At 46.6% G+C, this 23,071-nt stretch overlaps 1 protein-coding gene across 7 annotated transcripts in view; it reads left to right on the top strand.

Moving 5' to 3' along the window:
- Positions 1–23,071, top strand: part of COL17A1 (collagen type XVII alpha 1 chain) — a 197,079-nt gene that overhangs the window by 40,887 nt on the left and 133,121 nt on the right. For all 7 annotated transcript variants that reach the window (XM_085606993.1, XM_085606976.1, XM_085606957.1 and 4 more), the window contains exons 5-9: positions 3,513–3,635; positions 3,864–3,911; positions 7,523–7,558; positions 19,751–19,798; positions 22,710–22,853. In XM_085606993.1, coding sequence (XP_085463119.1) covers positions 3,513–3,635; positions 3,864–3,911; positions 7,523–7,558; positions 19,751–19,798; positions 22,710–22,853 — 399 coding nt within the window. The remainder of the gene's footprint in view (positions 1–3,512; positions 3,636–3,863; positions 3,912–7,522; positions 7,559–19,750; positions 19,799–22,709; positions 22,854–23,071) is intronic.

The raw sequence follows: 23,071 nt of genomic DNA, 5'->3' as shown, positions 1-23,071 counted from the left end.
TTGACTTTGCCGCAGGCACTGCACGTCTTTCCTTGCGCTGGACACGCTCCGTCATGTGGGAGTGAGCCACCGCACCACCCACAGAGGCGAGGTTTCGGACTCTGCCCGGACTCCTGAGCTGGTGTTTTCCTGAGCTTTGGCCGTTGGCTGCGGGCGTTGGACTGGACGGCGCACACTGGCTCTTCCTTGACCGTCGGCGGGCCTTTCAGTTCCATGTGAGCGGCTCTCGCCTTCGAAAGCTCCTTCGAGCGCCCCAAGGTCAAGATATCACGCATCGGCATGTTGTGTTCTTCTAGCACCCGCTCACGCAGCTTGGACGAAGCGCACCCTTGGATAAACTGCGCGCGCACTTCATCCTCTTCGTCGGGGAGGGTGCACGTGCTGGCTAACTCTCGCAGCCTGGCGTAGAACACATCAACAGATTCTTCTGGGAGTTGCTTTGCTTGCCGAAGGAGGAAGCGTTCGTAATCCGGGTTCGCATAAGGCTCAAAGTGCGCCGTGATGGCATCCCGCAGCGTAGCGTAGGTCTTCTGGGGCCCAGCTTCGTGGACCGTCTTTGCGATCTTGTGGATACCTTTACCGCCCAAATGAAGCAGCATGGCCCGTTGGCGCCGTTCTTTGATCTCCGCGGCTTCGAAGAAGGTTTCCAGGCGCTCAATCCACTCTTTCCACCTCACCGACTGAGACGGCGGCGGGCCAGACACTTCAAAAGGTTCCACGGGAGGGACAGTGGTCATCGCGGCCCTGGAGTGCAGCAACTACTTCGCAGGATGGCGAGTCCTTGCAGGAGGCTGGCGTGGTGGCGACTGGGGCCACCGCGGTGCACCGTGGCAAGGTAGGGGCACCCACAACGGGCACAGGGGCTCTCCACGACGAGCGTGCGTGAGGGCACGAAAAGGCCGCAGCGGGCTGGTGCTGGCCGTCCCCAGGCGAGGATGGACCTGTAACAGGCGTGCTGAGGCGCGAGGGCCGGTGCGCGAGGTGCGCAGACGCTGCACGTGGTGCAGGTGCCAGGTCCTAGGCAGGCGAGGCAGGCAGAGAGGGCGGGTGCGGTACCGCAGGCGGCCACCAGGGGGCAGCAGGGGGCACGCGCACACTCACCGCGACTCCCGGGTCCTCACGGGACAGCGAAGCACAGTCCCGGTCCAGGCGGCAGCAGAGAAGGCCAGGCAGGTGACGAGGGCGTAGCGGGGCCGCCACACGACGCTCCGGCAGCAGGGCGGAGCGGGGAAACACCCAGAGCAGCAGGCGAGGTCCCGGGCAGAGGCCGGCACTGCGATGGAGGCAGCGCACGGACAGAGGGTGCACGGCAGGTGAGAGTCACCACCGTCGTCGCCAGTGTAATATTGTGGGCCTTGAAGGGGGGGGCCTACATGCACATACAAAATACACACGGGACACTCGGTATAGTGCTAGGGTGATCCTGCAGTGAATCCCCGCCCAGAGCCCTGGGCACTTTATTCGATACATCACGTGGTCCCCGCAGGGGCGAGACCATTCGACCTGTCCCCTGTGACGGGGGTCTCGGTTATCAAACACTCCCCTGCTTACAGCGATAGGTGTGGGCTAGCCCACGTCCTATCGCGACATTACAGCTTCAATCTATGGCCTACATACGCCGGGATCAGGGACAGAGGACGCCTGCCCCCGAGGGATGCATGCATTGACTGGAAACCAGCAGAGAAGCCAGCATCCTCTTCATGGGGTGGGTGGAGGCTGAGAACAGAGGGGCGCTTTGTAGGAACAACTCGACATTCATCGCTTGTCTTGCAGCCTACGCCCCTTCCAACCCCCACGCCAGAGGTCCTTCCTCGTATTGTTGTCCGCTTTTCGCAATTTAAACATTTTTAAATCTTGCTCAAGATAAAAACGAAACCTGTAGGGTTCAAAACACCCTTTGAGGAGCCTGTTTCATTGGGTTGACATGCCTGCGCTAGAAGCGGCTTCGACCGCCGCCGGTTGCTCAGTGTGAAGTCGGTCACTGCCCCCAGTCAGTCAGTCAGTCAGTGCTCATCCGCTCAAGGGTGCAGCCTGCCCCAGACATGTGGGAGGTGCCGCCCTCCCGCACCGGAAGGGCTCGTAGAATGGAGATCTCGGCTTTTGGCCCCTCTGCCCTGAAGGTGGCAGCATTGGCCATGCATTGATGGAGGCTTCTACATTTAATTCGGAAATAAACAGAGCCCTCCTCTTCTAACAGCCATCAAAGCGCGTGCCTCGAGCGTGGAAGCTCACACGTGCAGGGGAGATCGTGCCTCCAAGGATACATTTGTCAAGAATGTATTTCTATCATATTTGTAATGACCGCGTCCATTTCTAAGGTGTTCCTGGCACAGATTGCACTGACCTTGAGGCTTGCAGCCCCACACCCAGTGAAGAGGAGGGTAACTCCAGAGATACGGAAGAGCTGGTCATCCATAGTACATATGTCCCAGAGTGCAAGTGCATGTAATGATAGAGCATCAGTTTCTGGGGCCCACCTGTGCATGGAGCAGGGTGCAAGCTGCTGTCCCCTGCGTGGTGGCGGGAGATGACCCTTCCCTGTAGCGCTCTTTTACGTGTGATGGGCGCCATCTGCAAGGCCTTCCAATGCTCCTTCCCATGCTCCTTCCCATGTGTGTTGACGTCCTCTCCATGCTCTTGGGTGTTGAAAGTGATTGCCTTCTAGCAGTCATGAGAACACATTAAAGTGCTGAATGAAGACGAGCCATGATTTTGAAGACATGAGCACGCAGTGGTCAGTCAGGTCATCTCGGCCCATATTACAGAAGTGCCCCAGGGTCGTGGCGGGGCACTTTGATATTGCAGAAGGGGCCGTAGACCCTTGTGTGGTCCCTTCTGTAAGAAAGAGAGCGCAGGCGCACATGTTGCGCAATCTCAAGAGATCACTCCCTCATTTGCATGGGGGCGTGGCCCCATGCAAACGAGGGAATCTCTTTCCATCTGCGCTCATTCTGTACAATGGATGTGGGCGCAGAGGTAAAGTCGATGTCACTGCGCTCCCTGATGGCAGCCCTCTGGAGCGGGTCAAGGGGAGCCTAAGGACCCCCATACAATCCTTTGCAGGCGGGTGCAGTCACTCTCTGCACCCACTTGCAAGAGGATCTCTCTCCCCACTTTAAAGTGCAGGTGGGTGCCACCTGCACTGCGTTCATGGAGCGGCTTTGAAGCCCCCGCTACATATTTCACTTGACTGAGCTGCCCCCAGGACAGCGTGAGTTCATGAGAGCAGCGCATTCAATTTAATAGGGCACACATTCCCTGTTTGCGCACGGCGCACCTGTTTGAAGGTGCACAATGGCGCAAACAGGGAATTGCGCTCTATATGTAATATGGCCCCTGGCGTTCAAACACTTTCCAAAGAGTGAGTGCCCAGTCATTGCGTGAAGTGGGTCGGGTGCTTGCTCCATTTTGCCACTATTTTTCCATAATAACACTGTGGTTCATCAATGTGATTATTCAAGGATCTCCATACCACGTTCATAGCACATCTCTGTTTATGATCTGTATTTCAGCGACCACAACAAGAGGCCAAGCGAGTACCTCAATGGCCGGGACAGGTGGGAGAAGGGCGCCATCTCCGAGCCTGCACAGTCCAACCTTTGAGAGAAGATCTCACCGCCAGGCAGGATATGAAGGTACGGGCCAGTGATGAAATTTGGCATCATGACGTGAGATGTGACCGATTCTAGGATGGCTTCAAACTCACCCCAGCATCCAGCTGCCAGTTCATGGGCAGTTGAGTGTTTACAAAGCAGAGAGAAAAATTACCAGTGGCTTTTTTTCTCTAGGTGGGGCATTAACCGCCAGATGAAAGATCTCGGAAGCTAATTTATTCAACAAATTCTGTTTCCCTTTCATTACAGGAAGTTCAAGTGGAAACTCCTCCCCTGAGTACAGCAGAAAAGAATATGGTATGTCCACCCGGGATCTAAATATTATTCTCTTTAAATATTCATGAACACATACACTTTTGATTTCATTATGTCCTCTGAATCTCAGTAGAAGTATATCCTGGTCCCAGTTATGTTGTCTTTTAATTAGGAGTTCATTAAACGAGGGCTGCGGACTAGATCAGCTAAAAAGCTCCACTGAAGAGGTACAGTGTTAAAAAAAGAACATGTTGATGTTTCATGTCAGAACCCATGTGCCTCTCAGGCAGGCGCGCAACACCCATCGCGCAATAATCAGTCCACGCAAGGTATTATAGCGTAAAAGGCCATTTTATTAGGACAGGGTTGGACAACCATAACCAGAAACACAACACAAATCCCCAACAATCCCCAACCACAACAATCCTCACTACCCATACTCTCCAAGACTCCAACTACTCCATCCCCACTTCACACCGCAACCTTCTCACTTCCATTCGCTTCCTCCCTTCTCTTCCAAAACTCCACCATCATCTCCATTCGTCGTCCACTGCTCTGACGCACCCCCACGTTTCCCCCAGTATCCCCCTCCCCGGAAGGGTGAGTATGCCCGTCATGGACTCCTCCCCCCTCCCCAATCCGCCCCACACACACACAACCCGTCCTAAACTGGCACGCTGAAAACATGACCTCCTCAACTAGTCATGTAATTGCCGGGTGGGCGGGTGGCCAACGATCCACTAACTATCCCACCCTGAGGCGCTGGGGAATGGAAGAGGAAGGACTTCCTCTTCCTGCCCCTTTTAATCCCTACCTGCGACCCCACCCCTTATCCCACCCCTTCCTCCCCTGTCCTTCCCTCGCGCGAACTCCCCGGGGGAAGACTAGACCGCTGGTCTTACTTCCCCCGGGGGCCTCCTTGGACTCACAGGGCTTCAGCCCCCCCTCGTGTGCGGCGGCCCGGATAAGACAGCTTCCCGGGCACATCACAGCCGCACCCGAGCACTTCACAGGTCTTTAAAAGACCATTTGCATGTTATTGAGGCCTCTCTGTTGTTTCACCCCTTCTAAGAGCCCCTGCAGCTCCATTCTGCCTTTTGAAATGTTTTCTTAGCCCCCCCCCCCCCCGAAATTTGGCTCTAGTTGCGCCTCTGCTCTAAGGCAACACGTGACTTACTACCAAGAACTTCAGGACTTTCTATGGCACTAAGGGAAGTCTTTCAATTTGCTAACAAGGCAGTCCACGTCTATGCCATCGTGGCCGCTGTTGTATCCCTGACCTTTGCCTCTGTCTGTGCCTAAGATATCATCTATCCTGATGCCTTCTCACTATTAAGGGCCCTTCGACTTTCCATGACGTTTTATCGGGAATGGTTCTGTTTTCTATAAATTCAGAAGTCTATACACAATAAACATCAGATAGGTGGATAGCTGCATTCTGCTCCACAATGGCGGGTGGAAGTTCCTAATGTTATTGCAGGAGGTCTTCGTAGATTCAAATATCCTTCATGGATGTAAACCTGCAAAGAGCTTGACCAGCACTCTGATGAACAGCATATATCCTTCTGCATGTTTAAAATATACATGTATGACTTGAAGAGCGCAGTGGGTCCTCTGAATCAATCTGCGATGACTCACGGATGATATATGTGAGTAAGAGCTGATTGTGAATGGCTTAGGACGTTATTGGTGAGATTGCATGTGATGTTGAGACAGCGGGACCTTATAGCTCACACTGTGAAGAAGACATAACTTTCTGGTCCACTGAAGGCACTTCCATGCAATGGGCTCCGAAAGTCGTAAGAGAGGCTCTATCCTGCTTTAGTGCTGCAAAATGTTCATTAACCCACTTTTGCCATCGAACAGTGGTTCTTAACCTGTGGTCCTGGGACCCCTGTGAGTCCTCGAAGCCTACTCAGGGGGCCGCGACTGCTCATAAAGAAGCAAAATTGAAAACTTTAAAACGTTCTGTAAATGTGAAGGAATTTGGAATAAGAGGCTAAAAAGTCTGTTAATCTCCTCCGATTGATTTGTGGGAGCAGTGCAAAAGCATCAGGCAAAATATAGCATGGATAATTAAATTAAAATTTAGATTCCTTATTAAACACTTGTTCAAGAATTAAATACAATATTTCCTCATTTTTGTATTTGTTTGATGAATGCTTGTTTCCGTTTTGTGTGAATTGTTTTGAGTTTTAAATCATAAAAAAAGTTTACGCCAAGGACCGCGGCTTCCTGTAATGATTCAGTGGAGGTCCCTGGGTTCCAGCAATCAATAGGTGAGGTCCACACAAGTCATAAGGGTAAGAACCATTGCTATAGAACATTTATGAAAACTAAAAATCAGTGCCATTCATTCATTCAAAATACTTTATTCGGTAGGTCATACCATCAAAGTATGCAATATACATCAAGAACAATTTTCATTTGAAAAAAAAAATCCTAAAAACAATAGATTAAAACATGATAAAACACGGAAATTAGCAAGAATCTCTCACATGTCAAAATACATCCCTAACACATTAAAATACAAAAAATATTTAGAATATATGCTTTAAAATGTCATTAACAATTACCCGTATAATTGATTGCTTCTACTGGTACAACTACACATACTTCATCCAAATGTTTATCTTACAACTTTCTGTCGCTTAAACCAGACATTAAGAAGAAAGCGACTTACTCAGAAAACAATGGGTTCTGATGTGTCTGTTCTCAGTGTGCCAAAGCAGCTGGTACTGTGTAGCCCCTAGATTCAAGCAAATTGGCTGAAGACGTTTTGTTTATGCCATATCTCTAGGTAACAAGCGGCCCGTGGAGGGAGTTCTGTGGGGCGGCGAGGCGGGGCAGGGTGGGGGGTAATAAACACCGGAATATGGATGAACGGAGGTAAGTAAACAAATAAATAAATAAAACAAATGTTGTTGCTTGCGCTGCATCGCATTTTGCGAACCTGGCCGTTCAAACAGTAGCAGACCCCCCCCCCCCCTTCAGCGCCTTGAGACCCTCACGGGTGAGTAGCGCGCTCTATAAATGTTGATTGATTGATTGATTAAGTATGCTGATTTTATTAGCTCACCTGTCTACCTTGCGAATTTGTTCTTGGGTATCCCAGAGTTTTGTTAACTTCAGCTTTTTGCACCAACTATAGATAAACCTCAACTAGGTAACCTTTAAGGCATGATCCATCCCTGTGAGGCTGCGTATACAATCTCTATAGTCAAGCAGTTCTGGTGTTGTAAGGCCCGTGGCAAATGTATGGAGAGAAGTGGATGTAAATATGCCAAAGAAGACTATATTTGTCTGAAAAAGTGCAATTACGTGTGATCAGCTTTCACAAAAGAACTGGCATGAAGGAGGGATCTATACAGTTGTCGCATGGTATTTAAATGTTGAAAATGTCCCATCTTCCTTTTTTGAAGACTCACAAATAAATGCGATAACGGTTGGGAAGATGAATGATGAATACATAAGCAGCGTGAGGTACACGCGGAAAAGGTTAAAAACGAATGAAACGTGGGAGCCAAGCTCACTTTGGCCATTTTGTTTAAAGATCCCTCAAGCTGGTCTTTTCAGATGCATGCGTTGTGCTGTTGGTTTTTCGAGGTCTGCTCCTTCTCCTAATGCTCAGTCTGTTTTATTTCTCTTCGCAGCATCTTCGAACACCAGGGGAAGAACTCAAAGCAGAGGTGAGACTTCTTGCCTGTCACTTACTCGACTGTTTCTCCCACCGTTGCAGGCCTGGGGCATGTGTCAGTTTATTCCTAAAGTAGATGCTGAGCAGTTCTTTTTGCACTCATGCCTTTGTCGTCAGTAGCTGACCACACGCCACCCCCTCCTCGCTGTACACTGACTCTCTGAGGACATCGGTCAGATTCAAAATGGAGCAGCTGGGAGCCTTTGATGGCCTTCAAGTTCCAAGTCACGTGTCCTTCGTCCCTGTTGCTTGCTCTGCTCTACGTAGAGATCCCCCTGTCAGCCCCAGTTCAGAGAAACCAGGTTTTGCCAGTGCTTAATTTGTAAAAAAATAAAATAAGTACCAGGGCTCTCCTCTTGAGGCCACTGTAGCTTGCACCACACATTGTCCCTGCCATGCTGCCAATGATAGTAAAAACACAACTATTAACCATCACACAACTACCAAATGTGACGATTCTCACTATGTCAGGCTCCTAAACTAGAAGAATGGCTTGGGCGGCAGATAATAGTAATTTTTTAATGTATATTGAGTTATAAATTAACTGTTGTGGTCATCTCTAAGTTAGCTAGACAGCGTCACCTTGTGGCAAACTGTCACAAGCGCCGGTGTTGTCAATCAAGTGCCAGTGCCCAGCACCGGAAACCACAGGCTCAAATTAAGCACTGGGTTTTGCAGAATGTAAATGGACTTCTAAGGTACTGCTGACACTTTAATCCACGTCGGTGAAATGTTTTTTTAAGTACATTACCATAGGGGTTGTGTTGGGGATCGGTGAAGATTTCTTAATACTACAGCAGTAATTGAACGTGCTGTTAAATCCACCGATTTCTGAAGAAAATGCTAAATCTGAACTGAAGTTCCTCCCCCATGTGAATGTAAGATGAGCAAACTCCTTCCGTGGACTGAGCGATGGGCACTTCCTCCAGAATAGAGGGATTTTCTATTACCAACTGAGGTTTACAATTGTTTTTCTTATTCTGGGCCGAGATTTAAGGCAGAGATACTGCTCTCTGTTAAGCTACAGCACTATTTATAAAGAACAAAGTACAAGTAATTTGATGCTGAGACATTCTTTATTGGAATATTGATCAAGTAGCATCTTGGTCCAGGGCGCATATAAACAACAGCGATGCTTGAAGCACCTGCTGGGGTTTGTGCAAAGTCTTTGTTTCTGAGCAGCATTGCAACCTAAGCAGAATAAGGACGTCACTCAAAGGAAGGTTGGTGTTAAAGGAGCAACCTCCAAAAAATGGTGGATTCCCTGTCAGCTATCCCCCTCTCTCTGCTGTGGGATTTAGAGCACGTGGGAAAACAGCTATTGTCAATATCAGCTCTGGGAGTGGGGAAACAAAATCCTGACATTAATGTAAATGCCAGCATCAAGTGGTGGACATGGCATTGAAAAGCTTGCACTATTTAGAGCGAGACTTCAGATGTAATATCCACTGTGTCCTGATAAGATGGCCATCAACAGCAGGTCCCAGACAGGAAGAAACAAGTGATGTCTACCTTGGCACTAGAAAAAAACTCTTTGTGTGCCAGGAACCCCAGGTTTGTTGGGCTGAATTTCGCACACCCCTCTTCCAGGAAAACTTCTCAATGCCGAGATAGAGATCAACATTGCTTAAAAAAATAAATTACATTACTGCCTGCAATATCTGCAATGTATACATGCCATGCAGCAATCCGAGAACAGAGTTACAAAAAAAAGGAACTCTTGTCGATTGAAAAGAAAACCTTTTTATTGAGACGACAGCATTTGGACACCATTTTCAATATAGGAAGTCCTGGTGGTGTTCAACACCTTCACGTGGGCGCCACCTCGTGGAATTAAGGAACCTTGCATGATACAGACTTCTCTGCATTTTCCTTGCTTGCATTTGGGTTTAGGACAGTTTTCCTAAAACACTGGGGGGCAGATTTACAAGGAACTGACCCATCTGCATAGATGCGTCAGTTTCCTTGAGTCAACGTTGAATGACCTTGCGCCACCATGGATGCGCTGTATTTACAATACATTGCTCCTTGGAGCAAGAATTAACAGACGCGTCAGAAATTCTGACGCATCTGTTGGCACAAAAGGGACGCATTGCTGGAGTTGCTCATGAAAGGGACGCAGCCCCAGCAATGCGCCACAATAGATGGGTGAGTCCCATTCAAAAAGGTCAGCGTCATTCCTTACGCCTGGTCTGAACAGGTGTAGGGATTTTGACGCAGTGTAGGCGTAGAGTGATGCAGTGAATTCTTGTAGATTTCACTGCGTCATTTCTACATGGCTTTTTGCGTGGGAACGCCCACCCTGCATACATTATACCTGACGCAGGTATAATGTGACGCAGGGCTTTACAACGTGACACATCTCCCTAGATGCATCACGTTGTAAATGGGCTGCAACATTTACGCCACGGCTGCGTCACAAAAGTGACGCAACGGCGGCGCAAAACTCACGCAAGGGGCTTGTAAATCTGTCCCTGGATGAGACTTTGCTGATCAGCATACAAAAAAAGTTTCGAAAGTTTAGCCCCCACTACTTGTTCATGTATTGGCCGTTCAGTGAGTGTAAACCGAACATACTTCATTCTGAGCTGTAGTGAACAGCAAGAGCTTTCTGTAACAACGCTTGTAAATCGAGAGAGAAGTGGCTTAGAGTTGGTGGTACCGAGTTCTTTTAAACATGACCCGGCTCCTTGCAGTAATCTTCATCCCTCCTAGTCCTCTTCTCCAGAGCCCTAACAATGTGACTCTCGCACTGGTGCACAGCAGAATTTGTGTTGCCCAAGGAAATCCAAAAGTGTGCACCAATACCAACTTCTACTCTAGAAATGCCCCCACTGTGGCCAGGAAGTTCTGTGTCCACGTGCTGACATTAGCAAGCCTTTGCCGCTCTCACCCATCCCTATGACAACGAAAGAGAGAAGGGGGTGGGAATTTAGGAGTGTGGCGTGGAAGACTCAGACTTGGGGTAACAAGCATGAAGACAATGTGTGATAGGAGATGTTGCTTGGTTGTTGATGGTTAATGCATTGTGATGTAGAGGTCTACAGAGAGCTGAGCCTTCAACTCTTTTCTAAATTGGTGCAGCCTTGGGGCGGTCCTGAGGGATATGAGGATGTTGTTCCAGTCCTGGGTGCATAGACTGAAAAGGCATGCTGCCTTGCTTTTTCCTTTTTGCATTACTTATACTGCAGTATGATTCTGGCTTGGCTGCAGGTGTGCCGGGAACCACCAGAGATGGTGAGAGTGTTTGCAAGATAAGCAGGGTGTTGGTTATGGTGGGGTCTGTAAACGGTGCAGCTGGTTTCGACGAATGGTGCAAGCCAGCTAGGGGAGCCAATGGAATACCATCAAGATGGGGTGATGTGACCATATTTCTTCTGAGACGTGCTGTAGCATGTAGGATACCATTAGGGGATACCAAGATGCAGTCTAGGAGGCATGGCGTTACCACCACCCAAATGCAAGAGTACCTGGGGTGGAACAGCAGCAGTTTTGAAGTCATTTTTTGAAAGAAACAGTTTCACTCTCTTTAGAGAAGAGAGTTGGTACCAGGCAGTCTTTGTTTTTTTTGACAATATTTTCTTTGAAGGTGAGGTTGGTGGCCAGGGTAAATTCAAGTGACTTGGCATTTGTTGAAAGTTGGGAGTTCAAAGTTACCAAGGTTCATGCCACTGAGTTAAGTTGTACTTTTTCTTATTTGTTTTTATTAGCAAATAACTTGAATTTTGTTTTGGTTGGGTTGAGCTTCAGTTAGACGCTGGATACTCAGGTCTGGATAATGTGCCGACGGTGTTTGAGGCATTAGTTGTCTGAAGTAGAGGAGACTTACAAGTATAGTTGTGTGTCACTGGCATATTAGTGATGCATGATGCTGTTACCTGTAAGAGGGGCACCAAGCTGCTCCATGTAGCGTCGAAAGTAAAAGGAGACAGGATGGAGCCCTTGAGTACTCCACAGGTGATAGGGATTTTTTGGGGAACTGGAGGTGTCACTGTGAACAAAAGAGTGTTTGTGGAGAGATAGGCGAAAACACAGTGCAGGATATTGTCATTTGGCATGGGTGAGCTGGGCCTAGGGTGCCAATTTTTATAGGTGCATTAGGAGCGGTCTGCATTAAGGTCATGCAGACTGCAGGGTCCCTGTCACCTGGCTCCAGTGCTGCTGGCACTGGTTTTAACATCGAGAACAATACGAAATCTTTGGGTATATATAAAAAACGTTAAAGTTGTGTGGCAAAGCACTACTGAGACTTGGTAAGCCTATCTACACCAAACCAATGGCTATACCTCACAGCAAAAGCTGTGGGCATTTCCCTTTACAGGACGAAATCCCTCACTCATCAAAGGTGACATGCTTCTTCATTTGGGATTCTCCTCCCAAAGGAAACACCTAGTTCCTTTGAGGGCTACAACCCCCTCTCTACGAGGGAGGAGCTCAGGGATGTTTTCAAATGTGGGTGGAATATTCTAAATCCACAAGTGATGAGTAAAGACAATGTGAGTGAGGGCGCAGCGCAAAATATGAAAAAGTAAATGTGAAAAATGTGCAACTAAAACTGGCTAGGGAGCGTAAATAATGTACTTTATTCTGATACACCCACTGCCAGGATTAAAAACCAGTACACCAGCGGTATGGATTTAAACCGCTCAGGTGGAGTGAGAATTGGTGGTCAACATGTTTCAGCCTATAGCCCAACCGTAGGCGTGGCTTTCATCAGGACCTCTAATGGTGCTGCTGCGTTAATATGTGAGTGATATAAACACATGGTTTTAACATCCCATAAGTCTGCTTTCTTGCACTCCAATCGCCTCTCGCCCCCTGCTGCCACACACTTTTTATCAACCCTTTCCAACAAACAACTTGGCACCAGCGTGAGATGCTAATCTGTGCATATTTCAGATGAGGTGGGTGATGCAGAGATGTGGTAAGAGGTCAGTCACTACTCTGAAGCAATCAGCCTGGGGCTAAGCTCTGAATCCTAAAATAACTCCTCACTGCCTCATTTTCGTGCTCTTCTTTTTGCATTCATTCTATTCCCCAGCAGTGAAGGTGCCAAATTTCATTCCACCATGGTCTCTACCCTGGCAAAGGCCAACTCTGGTCGGTGAATCCCTAACTAGACCCGAGGTGCGTATGAGTGTGGGATGGTCAACTGGGTCAAAGGCAGCTGAGACTGCTTTTTCAATGATCTTGCGAGGAATGGTAGGCGAGTGATGTGCTGGTAGATGGCAAGGTCATTAGGTCCTAGTGTACGTTTCTTTAGGAGTGTAAGTATCTGGCCTGTTGTATGAGCTTCTGAGATGATGCCTTGAGTGGGGAGGCATTGACAATGGTGAATAGGAGTGAGAGAGTGTCCCCAGAGAAAACTTTAATATATAGCGCAAGGTTAAGACATCATCTTAATAAGAAGTGTCTTTGAGGGAGTTGAGTTAGTCAGTGAGATCAGTGAGACATAGGGTTCTGGAGACTGACCCGTGCATGATTCTATGGGAAGGGCATGACGTAAGAGATTAAGCGGGCTTGGTGTTGTTGAGTTAGTGGCGGATCTGTATTTTACCCCAACAATCTCCGATGCTGAGTTTATGAATTAGATTAACGAAAACAATTGAAATCATGAGCTGCCAGCACTTACAAAATGAGTCACCAAATCCCCCAAATAATCTCCTTTTCTACCCGCCTAAAAGTGATAAGGGAATACGAATGTGTAAATGGAAGCCGATGTTGCAGCATGTATATGTCTCTCAGATGTGCGTGTTTAAATTACGCCCATGAAGTGGGTATGCCTCTCATAAAGCAGCTCTGGTTTGTACCTGGCAAGTGAACACACTTTGTTTGGTAGCTGAAGTTGTAGCAAAACCAAGCCATTTACTTAGTGTTGAGAAAGAGGGATGCTTTACTTGTTCTAAATATCTTGAATTCGACTAGAATTGTCTCTAGACCACTTTTCAAAGTTTCACCAGTGCCTAGAGTAAATATTCTTGCATCTCTGGTCTTCTAGACTGTTGAACACATAAAACCACACCAGTTGACCACCCCCTAACGTCTAATGCAAACCTTTCAAGAGCCAAGCCCCAGGCGATGATGGCTGATATTTGACTGACACAGAGACGGAAACAGTAGTAGGGATGGGAAGACTAGAATGATACAAGGAGGACAGCATGCTAGTTGATCTAGAACTGGGTACCACGGATATCTTGGCAAACAAGACACCACACCCAACATTCTGCCCCACTCACAGTGAAGTTCCCGAAAATCCCTGGGATTTAGAGGAAAGGGGAAAGACATACAGAAATTCTCAAGGCCATGAAACTGACAGGACATCCTTCCCCCATACACTTGGAGATTAAATAAGAGAGCGAGTTCTCTGACATAGAGCACTGGTCTCAGCCACAAACAGGTCTATCCATGGTTGGCTGTAAGGGAGACAATCTTTTGAAATTACCATGGACATAAACTCATTGTTACCAGAGAAAGGAAACTCCTGCTAGGGTGGTCGGCTGGCCCCTTTGCCATTCCAGGTGGATAGACTGTTAGATGGAGAAGAATATGCCCCACTCACAGACCTATCTTCCTTGCACAGGTTGCAAATACAATGTGAAGACTTTCCTGATGGTTGATGTAAAATCAGGTTATCTGATTGTCCATCCTTATACAAATTTCCTGCTCTTGGACCGGAGAGGCTAAATGAAGAAGAGCAGGAAAATGGCTGCCAATTACCTCCAATTAGATGACCTCAACCTCTCCTCCAGAGACCAGAGACACTGGAGCTCCCCCAAAATCACTCTCCAACCTTTACTGCTGGCATCTGTGGTCAAAATGATCAATGAAGGAATAAAAAAGGGAGCTCCCATACCCAAACTGTGGCAAAAGCCAACATTGAAGTGCTTGCCAAATCACTGAAGTAACAGGGACTCAGAAATCATAGTCCTAAGAGGCAGGACTCCACCAGTCCAAAACCAGAGGACTACTGCTACAGTTAAGGCCATTTCCTCTTGTATCTCATAAGAATCCCTGACAATTAGTTGAGCCTCTTGGAACTATGATGATAAGTTTTCAATCAATTTCTCTCTTCTTGCTTGAGGCAGAAAGGCTTGACCCAGGTCTGATTGGCCTTCCTCAGAAAAAAAAAGATGCAATAATTAGCAAATCATCCACATAAGGAAACAATTTGATTCCCATAGAATGGAGTAAACCCATCATTGAAGCAAAATTTTAGTTAATGCCCTTGAAGCTGACAAGAGGATGAAGTGGAGAAGTGTGAACTGGTAATGCTGATTGAGGACTCAGAATCAAGGAAAACTTTCCGGCTGTTTATGGATCAGCAGTGCTTAATTTGAGCCTGTGGTTTCCGGTGATTTGCACCAGCGCTTTTATTGTCAATGCCTGCTCTTATAACAGCCAGCCACATGGTGGCACTCTTTGAATAATTTTGTGAGGAAAACAACAAGAGTTAATTAATAATTAAATATACATTAAAACTACTAATATATGCCAACCAAAGCTATAAGAATAGCATGGGCAGCATGCATTAGTCATTTTTAATGTACATTTAAAAGTCTGAATTGTCACTCTTGTATGAGTGTGATAGTTAGTTGTGATGGTAATGTCATTAGCAGCTCTGGCAGGGACAATTTGTGATGCAAACTATAGTGGCCTCCTGACAAGGGCCCTGGCACTTATGTTTTTTACAAATCAATTATTGTGGCTTGGGATGTGAAGATAAGCGTTCTTCAGATCCAGTAATACTGTGTAGTTCCCAGGAAGGGTCAACAGGAGAACGGACGGGAGAGTCACCATTTTGAATGCCACCATGGGAAATGAAGCGGTTGATATCATTCAGATCTGGACAGGAGTCCCCTGATTCATCCACGAACAGGATGTAATTCCCTTACTTTTATTTGTAAAGCTCTGCATCGTTGTGTCAGATAGCCAAGCACCGTCCTCTTCTTGAACCATATGATGTTGCACGGGAGGTTGCACCCACATAACGGTCTCGTCTCTGAGAGGTCGAAGAGGCTTGGGCAAAAAAAAGGGCAAAAAATCACTTCAGGATGGTAAAGGCTTAAATGCCTTTTTGAGGAGGAAGGCAAAGAGGAAGACGATGAAGGCGTTTTTCTTTCCAGGTGCTGGAGGGGTGGAGGAAGAAAGTCTGCTCAATTCAGCCCTAGAGGTTCACTCTTACACAATGGGAGAGATTCTCACAGCCATGCATCCATAACTTCTTATTATGCAATAAGCACAGATACAATATGTATATGTGACACGCAGCAGCAGGCCCTGTTATTACATTTGTGAATTGTAGTTTGTGGGAGGACCAGCCAGGCAGCATATGGCTACTCAGCTCATTCCTCTATGCATATGTGTGAGACAGGTGTGTGCATGACGTTCACTCAGTCAGTTGGTCCTCCCACTTCGTAGGAGCAGGAATGGCGGCCTGCTGGAGACAGTAGAGATAAAATCCAGACGATAGAAATATAGAGCACAGCCTATACCATCTAATGCTTGCTGAACAATTTGTTTCTTCTGTAGTAGAACTGCAAGGCAGCCATTTTGTAGAGCTGTGCTCATGCACGACGAGAACACCACAATATAACAACGGTGCATTGCACAGAGGGGCCATAGTCATACATGGCCCTAGGTGCCTTGCCCATACCGTTTCAAGTACATGGCCTCTAGGTGCTCTGTGCTTTTATCTGCTCGTTCCCCTGTTATCATGCACCTGCTCTTTCACCTGCGCCAAGTTGGGCTGTCCATTATGGTGTACAAAGTAGTGCATTTTTACGTGCATTAGCGATGCACTTTTATTGATTTACTCTATCCCTGAAGGAATGGCTATTATTGCGGAAACGTGCATTGTGCTCTGCTGGGAACTTCATGTGATTGAGGCCCCGTGTATATACTTTATGTGACACTCATGCATTTTTTAGCAATTTTATTTCAGTTTGCCCATAGAGCGGAAACTGTTTCTTCTAATAGTGGTTTGATGTTTATGTCTTTGTGCCTGTTCTTCTGATCAACTCTGACCCCTGAAAGCACCCTGTCTCTGTTACATCTACATAAAACGATACGAATGCAGAGGGATCAAGCTACAGCCAGCCTATGTATCCCTCTGAAAGGCCGCCCGTCGTTCATTCTTCCGGGGGCGCGTGCCTTTCATTAACTTCTCTCCGACGTTTCAGCGCGTACCATTGTCCTGTCCCGGCGGGGGGCGGTACTACCGTTCATCTTCTGTGTTTGACCATTCACAAAGAACTTGAGACCAATATTACGTTACGCTTTCTATTCACTTGCCCGTGTTGATAGTTTCAATCATTTTGATCGGAAAAAACAGTTAATAAATGCACGGCACCAACAAGAGAAACCCCGCTGTCTCGCGAGTTTAAAGTGAACTCATGCCTTACTTCAGAGCATTGGAACAAGTCAGACCTTAGGGTACAACTATATGTTCTGAGCAAACAGATACACCCCCCCCCCCCCCCCAAGCTGAAAAACAGTTTCATTTAATGAGGGAGGCTGTTCTGTCTGCATCCCAGAGCACTACAGAAAATCCTTTCCCCGGTTCACAAATCCACCAATGGGAATGTCAAAATATCCGTAATATTGACAACTAAAATATCGACTGACATGAATACCGTGCCCTAAATGTCGTTTGCAAACTTTTCAATCTATTGCATCTAGATTTTCTATTATTAACGTCACTAGGGCCGGTATTTCTCGAAACAATATGGAAGATACAGTATTCTGCTCAAAGGATATTTAAGCCACAATTTTCTTGTACCACACTGGGCTGCGCCCTCCCCTTCATGCCTGGCTCATTCTGAACACGCCAGCACTCACTCTGCACTTTGTGGGTCAGTCCATCTCGCGAACCCAATCCCTCTGGGTGTTTCATCACTAGCAGCGCGCGAACTAAAAACCTTCTGAAAACATGTGAGAAGCGGTTTCCTATTCCAGCGCACCGCCCCAACCCCTTCTTCATTGTACTTGTGTCAGAAAGAAGACCTAGATTGAATCCATGCAGTGACAATGCAGCCATAGCAGGGTGGGGGTGGGGTACCTCTTGGTGACATCCTGTATCCATCCGTAAGGCAGCGGGTTCAGCCGGCGGCCCGCCTCCAGGCACAGTTCTGTTGTTTACAAGTGGAAGAGCTCAGTGGCGTAACGAAATTTGAGGAGGCCCCCCTGCAAAAGTACACGGAGGAGCCCCCTGGCCCCAAAACCAGTCCAGAGCTCTCAGCCCAGGGCCTGCCGACCATGCACAGTGTCCCTGGAGTTCAGGGCCCCCGCACTCTGGGGCTAATTTTAGGCCCCTGGTACAGAGCAGATCACAGAACTGCTTTTTTTGTAGATAGCTCGGTGGGTTAAAGTCCATGAGTTATAATCCTAATATAGAACAGTGATTTATGAACTGTCTTCAAAGAGCTGCAAGTAAACTGCATGGTATAGGTTAGGATGCTATATTTTTGTTATCCCCCGTCTTTCCTTAACTATTCCTAATGTTGCTAAAAAGGGTTTGTTTGGGTGGATCTACATTCTTATTACTAAAGCCAACCCCAACCAGCGCTTTAAAACAAAATGAAATGCATGTGGGAGAGGGGCTATGGAGAGATGAGGGGCACTATTGGGGGTGGGAGTGAGGAATCCATGGAGAAGGAGGTCATTGGGGGGCACCAGAAAAAGATTGGCCCACCGGGTGCCACCAGCGCTAAAGCCGCCCCTGGGCATCAGCTTGTGGGAGATCAGGTCCGCGTCCGTGCAGCTATATATGAAGAAAATACACATTTAAGGCTGTGAACTTTGATAGGCGTAAATAAAGCAGCAGGGTTAGCAACTGCCAGTCAGAGATGCTAAAGCCAAACCAGAGCTGTGTAGCTCTAAGCCACGTGAGTCCTGACGCCTGGACCTGGGGAAAGCCGGGGCAGACAGGACCGAAATGTGGGAGAATAGGGGGCTGCCAGGGAGAGAAAGAAAGAGCTGCACAAAGCAGGGAGGAATGTAAGAAAGGTGGGAAAAGACAAGAGACCGGGGACACAGGGATGAGGGAAAAATGCGGGAATTAGATGGAAATGTGCAAAAGAAGAAGGAATGGAAGAAAGGTCCGGATTGCAGGAGGGTGCATGGAATGGATGAGAGAAGGCTGGATATTGAAGGGAAGCGGAAATGGATTAATAAAAACAGGGGGAATCAGGCGAGAACTGCAGCAGAGAGTTGGAAGTAGTCAAGCGATCCAGTTGCAGAAAAGTCAGAGAAAAGCCTGGGAGAGGGAGATATAAAGGAAAGGGGGAAGGAATGCGACGGAGGGAAGTACATGAGATGAAATGAAGAAAATAGAAAAAACTACCCAATAGCGAATGGAATGTCGGAGAAAGGGAACGTTTAATGAGGTAGATTAAATACAGGAGCGCGTGCAAAGTTTATAACAAAGTTGAAGAAAAGCCTACCTGAAGAAAAGCTTTGAACTACCTGCCATGGAGGCATCAGCACCAATGGAGGCGGCGGCTTCCTGGCTGAAGGTGGGGGTAGGCAAGACCTGGCCTGCAGCTTTAGTGGCATGCTCGAGCGGGTGGCAGAAAACGGGGCAAGCTTAGCCAGGGGCTGGCAATAATTAAATGAAGGTCGCATGGTCACTCTCAACCGCCTCACGCGCACTTTTAATTGTGCAAAGTGGCATGCGCATTAGAATGACCAACCCCACCCTATGCTCTACCTTAAGGGGGAAGACCATGCAGACGCGGCTGCGCACCATTTAATTTATGATGAGGCAGCACGAGGTGCACCTACGGCGAGCATAACGTAAGTTACGTAACTCACATCCCAGGTAGATGTGTGTAGTGCTAAATGGTTGACGGCTGCACGGCCACAAAGGGGGCCCATGCAGCGTGTGGCCCCCCCGGGGCCTGTGCTACGCCCCTGGAAGAGCTTCCCAGGGAATGTCAGCGGCTCCTCTGCCTCTAGGAGCAGTGATCCAGGAACTCACCTTTCACTGCATTGTTGAGTCCATTGCTGCCCACCTGTAGGGACTGGACAGGGATGTTTCAAGGGCTTAGCAGATATCTAATAGAGGTTTACAGGACACACAACTATAGTCCGCAATAAAGCTTTTCCAGGTTTTGGCAGCATATATTACCCAACATGAGGCATGGTGTAGCGATTAATTAATCATTGGCCTTTTTGTCTTTTCCAGAGAGTGAGATTCGTGTCCGGCTTCAGAGTGCATCACCGTCAGGCAGATGTAAGTATCTGGGATTTTTTTCTCCACATCAACCACTAAATCAAAGCTAGTTACCCTCATGAGACATATGCTGTCACTTTGTTCGCTTCTGAAGGAGTCAAGGCCTCAACCTGCCACACCACATGGAGCATCACCTGGCATATGAGATATGGCAAGGTGGAGAGTCTGCTGCTTGCATCCTGCTCTAGCTGTAAAGATATGCAGCCATGGGCATTGTGGACATAATTTCCTCCTGAAGAGTCTGATGTGTGGCATTTTTTTGCACTAAGTCACTAGGTTACCCCGTTCAATGTGTGGAGGATCATCTAGATGCCCCAATCACAGGGTTTACCAAATCTAGGTCAATACAATTCTTTCTGTGCTACAAATAAATATCACAGTTACAATAGTGACCACATCAGACCCGATTACAATAGCAACCACCTTTTTTAGGCTTACCATGTATAGGGCCAGATGTACAAAAAGTAGGAATTGCGAGTTCCAAATTGGGATTTTACTGAATGGCAATAAGTAAATTGCAATTCCTTATGTAAGAAAACATACAACGTCTAACTAGCGATTCATAGTGGGTCGCAAATCGACCTACCAGATGGATATTAGTGAGATAGGTTGCAATCTGCAACCCAATAGGAATTGCAGCCATCACAGGGATGGAGGCCTGCTGAGGTCAGCAGACCACCATGTCTGTGATTGCTTTTAAGCCAAGCTATTTTTTTTATTTGAATGCAGCCCATTTTCTTTAAAAGCAAATGAGATATGTTTAAACTTTGCAGTTTAAACTTTGATGTTTAATTTTTGAAGAGCAGGCAGTGGTCCGTGGTACCACTGCCTGCTCGTAAAAAATATTTTATCAACATTCTCAAAGGGAAAGGGGTCCCCACCGAGGACCCCTACCCATTTGCGAATGGGTTACCACCACTTTAAAAATGGTAGTACAATATTACTGTTTGAGACAGTAATACATACCATACGGATGTAGTATTTAGAAGGGACGTCCAAAAATGCCCCTCGCAAATACCAAAATGCAAATTGCAATTTGGTAACAAGTTTCCTAATCGGATTTTGCATTTTATACATCAGAAAAAGCAAATCTGGCCGTTTGCGACTGTAAAAATGCTTTGTAATTCTGGTCCTTAGTCACCAAAGAACAACTGGATTACCAACAGTGAGAGCATCGAGCAGGGCAGCAGTAAGAAACTACTTGGAAAAGGCAAGGCTGTAAATATAAATGTCAGATACAGATATCAGGTCATAGATAGCTGAGTTACTCCTCAGGCATATCAGACTCAGCAGAACTACATGTATGTATGTATATATGTATGCATATGGTATATCTATAGGGCAAACACAAATAAAAGTCAGTGAATGATAGCTGGTTTGTGGACAGTTTATCCGTTGTGATTTAGTATTATTTAAGGAGGAGTGTCTTCAACTTTTTCCAAAAATGGAGCATCGTTAAGGCGGTCCTGATGGATATGGGGATGTTGTTCCAAATCCTGGGTGCATGTGTAGCTAGATTAAGAGACCTGTACAGCATGAGGCATTGGCAGCTGTTACCCCAATCATACATACTCGGAGAGCGGAGACTGCAGATCGTATCACAAAAGGCTTAATTTATCAATATCACATTCTTCCTCATGAGCAAAACTATAACAGCCTTTGGAGGAAGAGCCCTCTGTCGTAAGCGAAAAACAACAGGAATAAGCCTCCTCGATTTAGTATTAATTCTTACTCAATTATCAGCTATAAATATGTGAAGCCAATACAATACTTTGTCTAAAAACATCAGCTTCACAAAATACACACACTGCTATCAAATTAAAGGTTTAAATTTGGAGCTTATACTTAAATCCTCCCAAAAAACCTTTGTCATGTGCTTAAAAAATAATTTTGCCTCGAAGTACTAATTTCTAGTTTTAGTAAAAGCGAATCTCTGGTTCACAAGCCTCAAAGTATCAATTCATTTTTCCTAGGTACTCGCATGTGTAGTTGACTCACATCTCTAGAATCTGTCTCACGTGCCATTTAATCACCATCACTTGCCAGGGCGGGTCACTTTAAAGCTAATGGTATCCGCAACATCTCAATGGTAATCACCATTGTACTAAGTGTGGGCGCCATAACGCTCAGGAAGCCTACAATAAATGGCATATGGATTCCATTATTATAAAGGTGACGACCATTATGCCAGGAGCGACCATGAATGACCACGATTAGACCAAAGGTGCTCACAATATATCCAGGATGGCCAGCATTACAAATACTAAACTGAAATAAATGAAGCATTGAGCCCCCTAATACCCCCTCCCTAGACGTACCTTTAACGCCTTGATGTATGTAGACAGCAATCACTTTAATATTGTCCACTATCAAAATGTATGACACCCCTGCCTGAATGCGAGATTGTACCACAGATATTAGTAATGGTTTCTTGTATCCCATGACCAATTTCTTTGCATTATTTAATAAAAAGATTTAATTTTAAAAAATGAAGCATTTAAAAGGAGGGTCCTTTGATGAGAGTTGGATGGAAATTCTGAAGGTGTCCTACTTTAAAATAAATAAATGAGGAAACAAATAAAATATGAAAAAACCCCCATCAACTAATATTTTTAATAAAATTGAAATGAGGGAATATTGATATGACACGTTGGCGTTGTTTCAAGCACTTTAGCTCCTTAGAGAGCAGTGTGGGAATAAGATCCCCGGAGACCAGAGAGGGCCATGACTTTGATCTTCCTCGTTCTGCTTCCTGTATGAGCCCTTAACTTTGAGTTACATCCGGTTGCCTAGTGGCTGCTCCTCAAACTTATATTGTTTTTATTTCTTTCTTAGCCTTGTATCTGATGTAAATTTGCTTTGATATAGATCATTTAGCACATTATAAAGTGAAATTTGCTTTATCTGCCAGGGACCGAACTAGATGATGTGAAACGCTTGGTGAAGGGCAACAGATCTACCAGCATCAGCCCCACTCGTTCCCCATCAAACACGCTCCCTATCCCCAAGAAGGCGTCAGTGGAAACAAAGACGGTGACCGAGAGCGCCCATTCAGGTACCAACTGCACATGTTCTATGTCCATTCAATACTAGTCTGGAAGTGATTGTGTGTTTTGATGTTAGCACTATGTAAAGACACAGACTCTGGCTCACAGTTGTTTAAGAAACTTGCAATTGTACTCATCAGCTCACTAGTCTGTGAAAGAGAAGAAGACACAACAGACATCTTGAGCACTTCTAGGAGTAGGGTCCTACCCTTCAATATAGTAGAGG

Source organism: Triturus cristatus, chromosome 1_2 (assembly GCF_964204655.1).
Source record: "Triturus cristatus chromosome 1_2, aTriCri1.1, whole genome shotgun sequence".
Lineage (NCBI taxonomy): Eukaryota > Metazoa > Chordata > Amphibia > Caudata > Salamandridae > Triturus > Triturus cristatus.
Note: the sequence above shows the minus strand (reverse complement) of the source record. Positions and strands in the feature narration are given on the sequence as shown.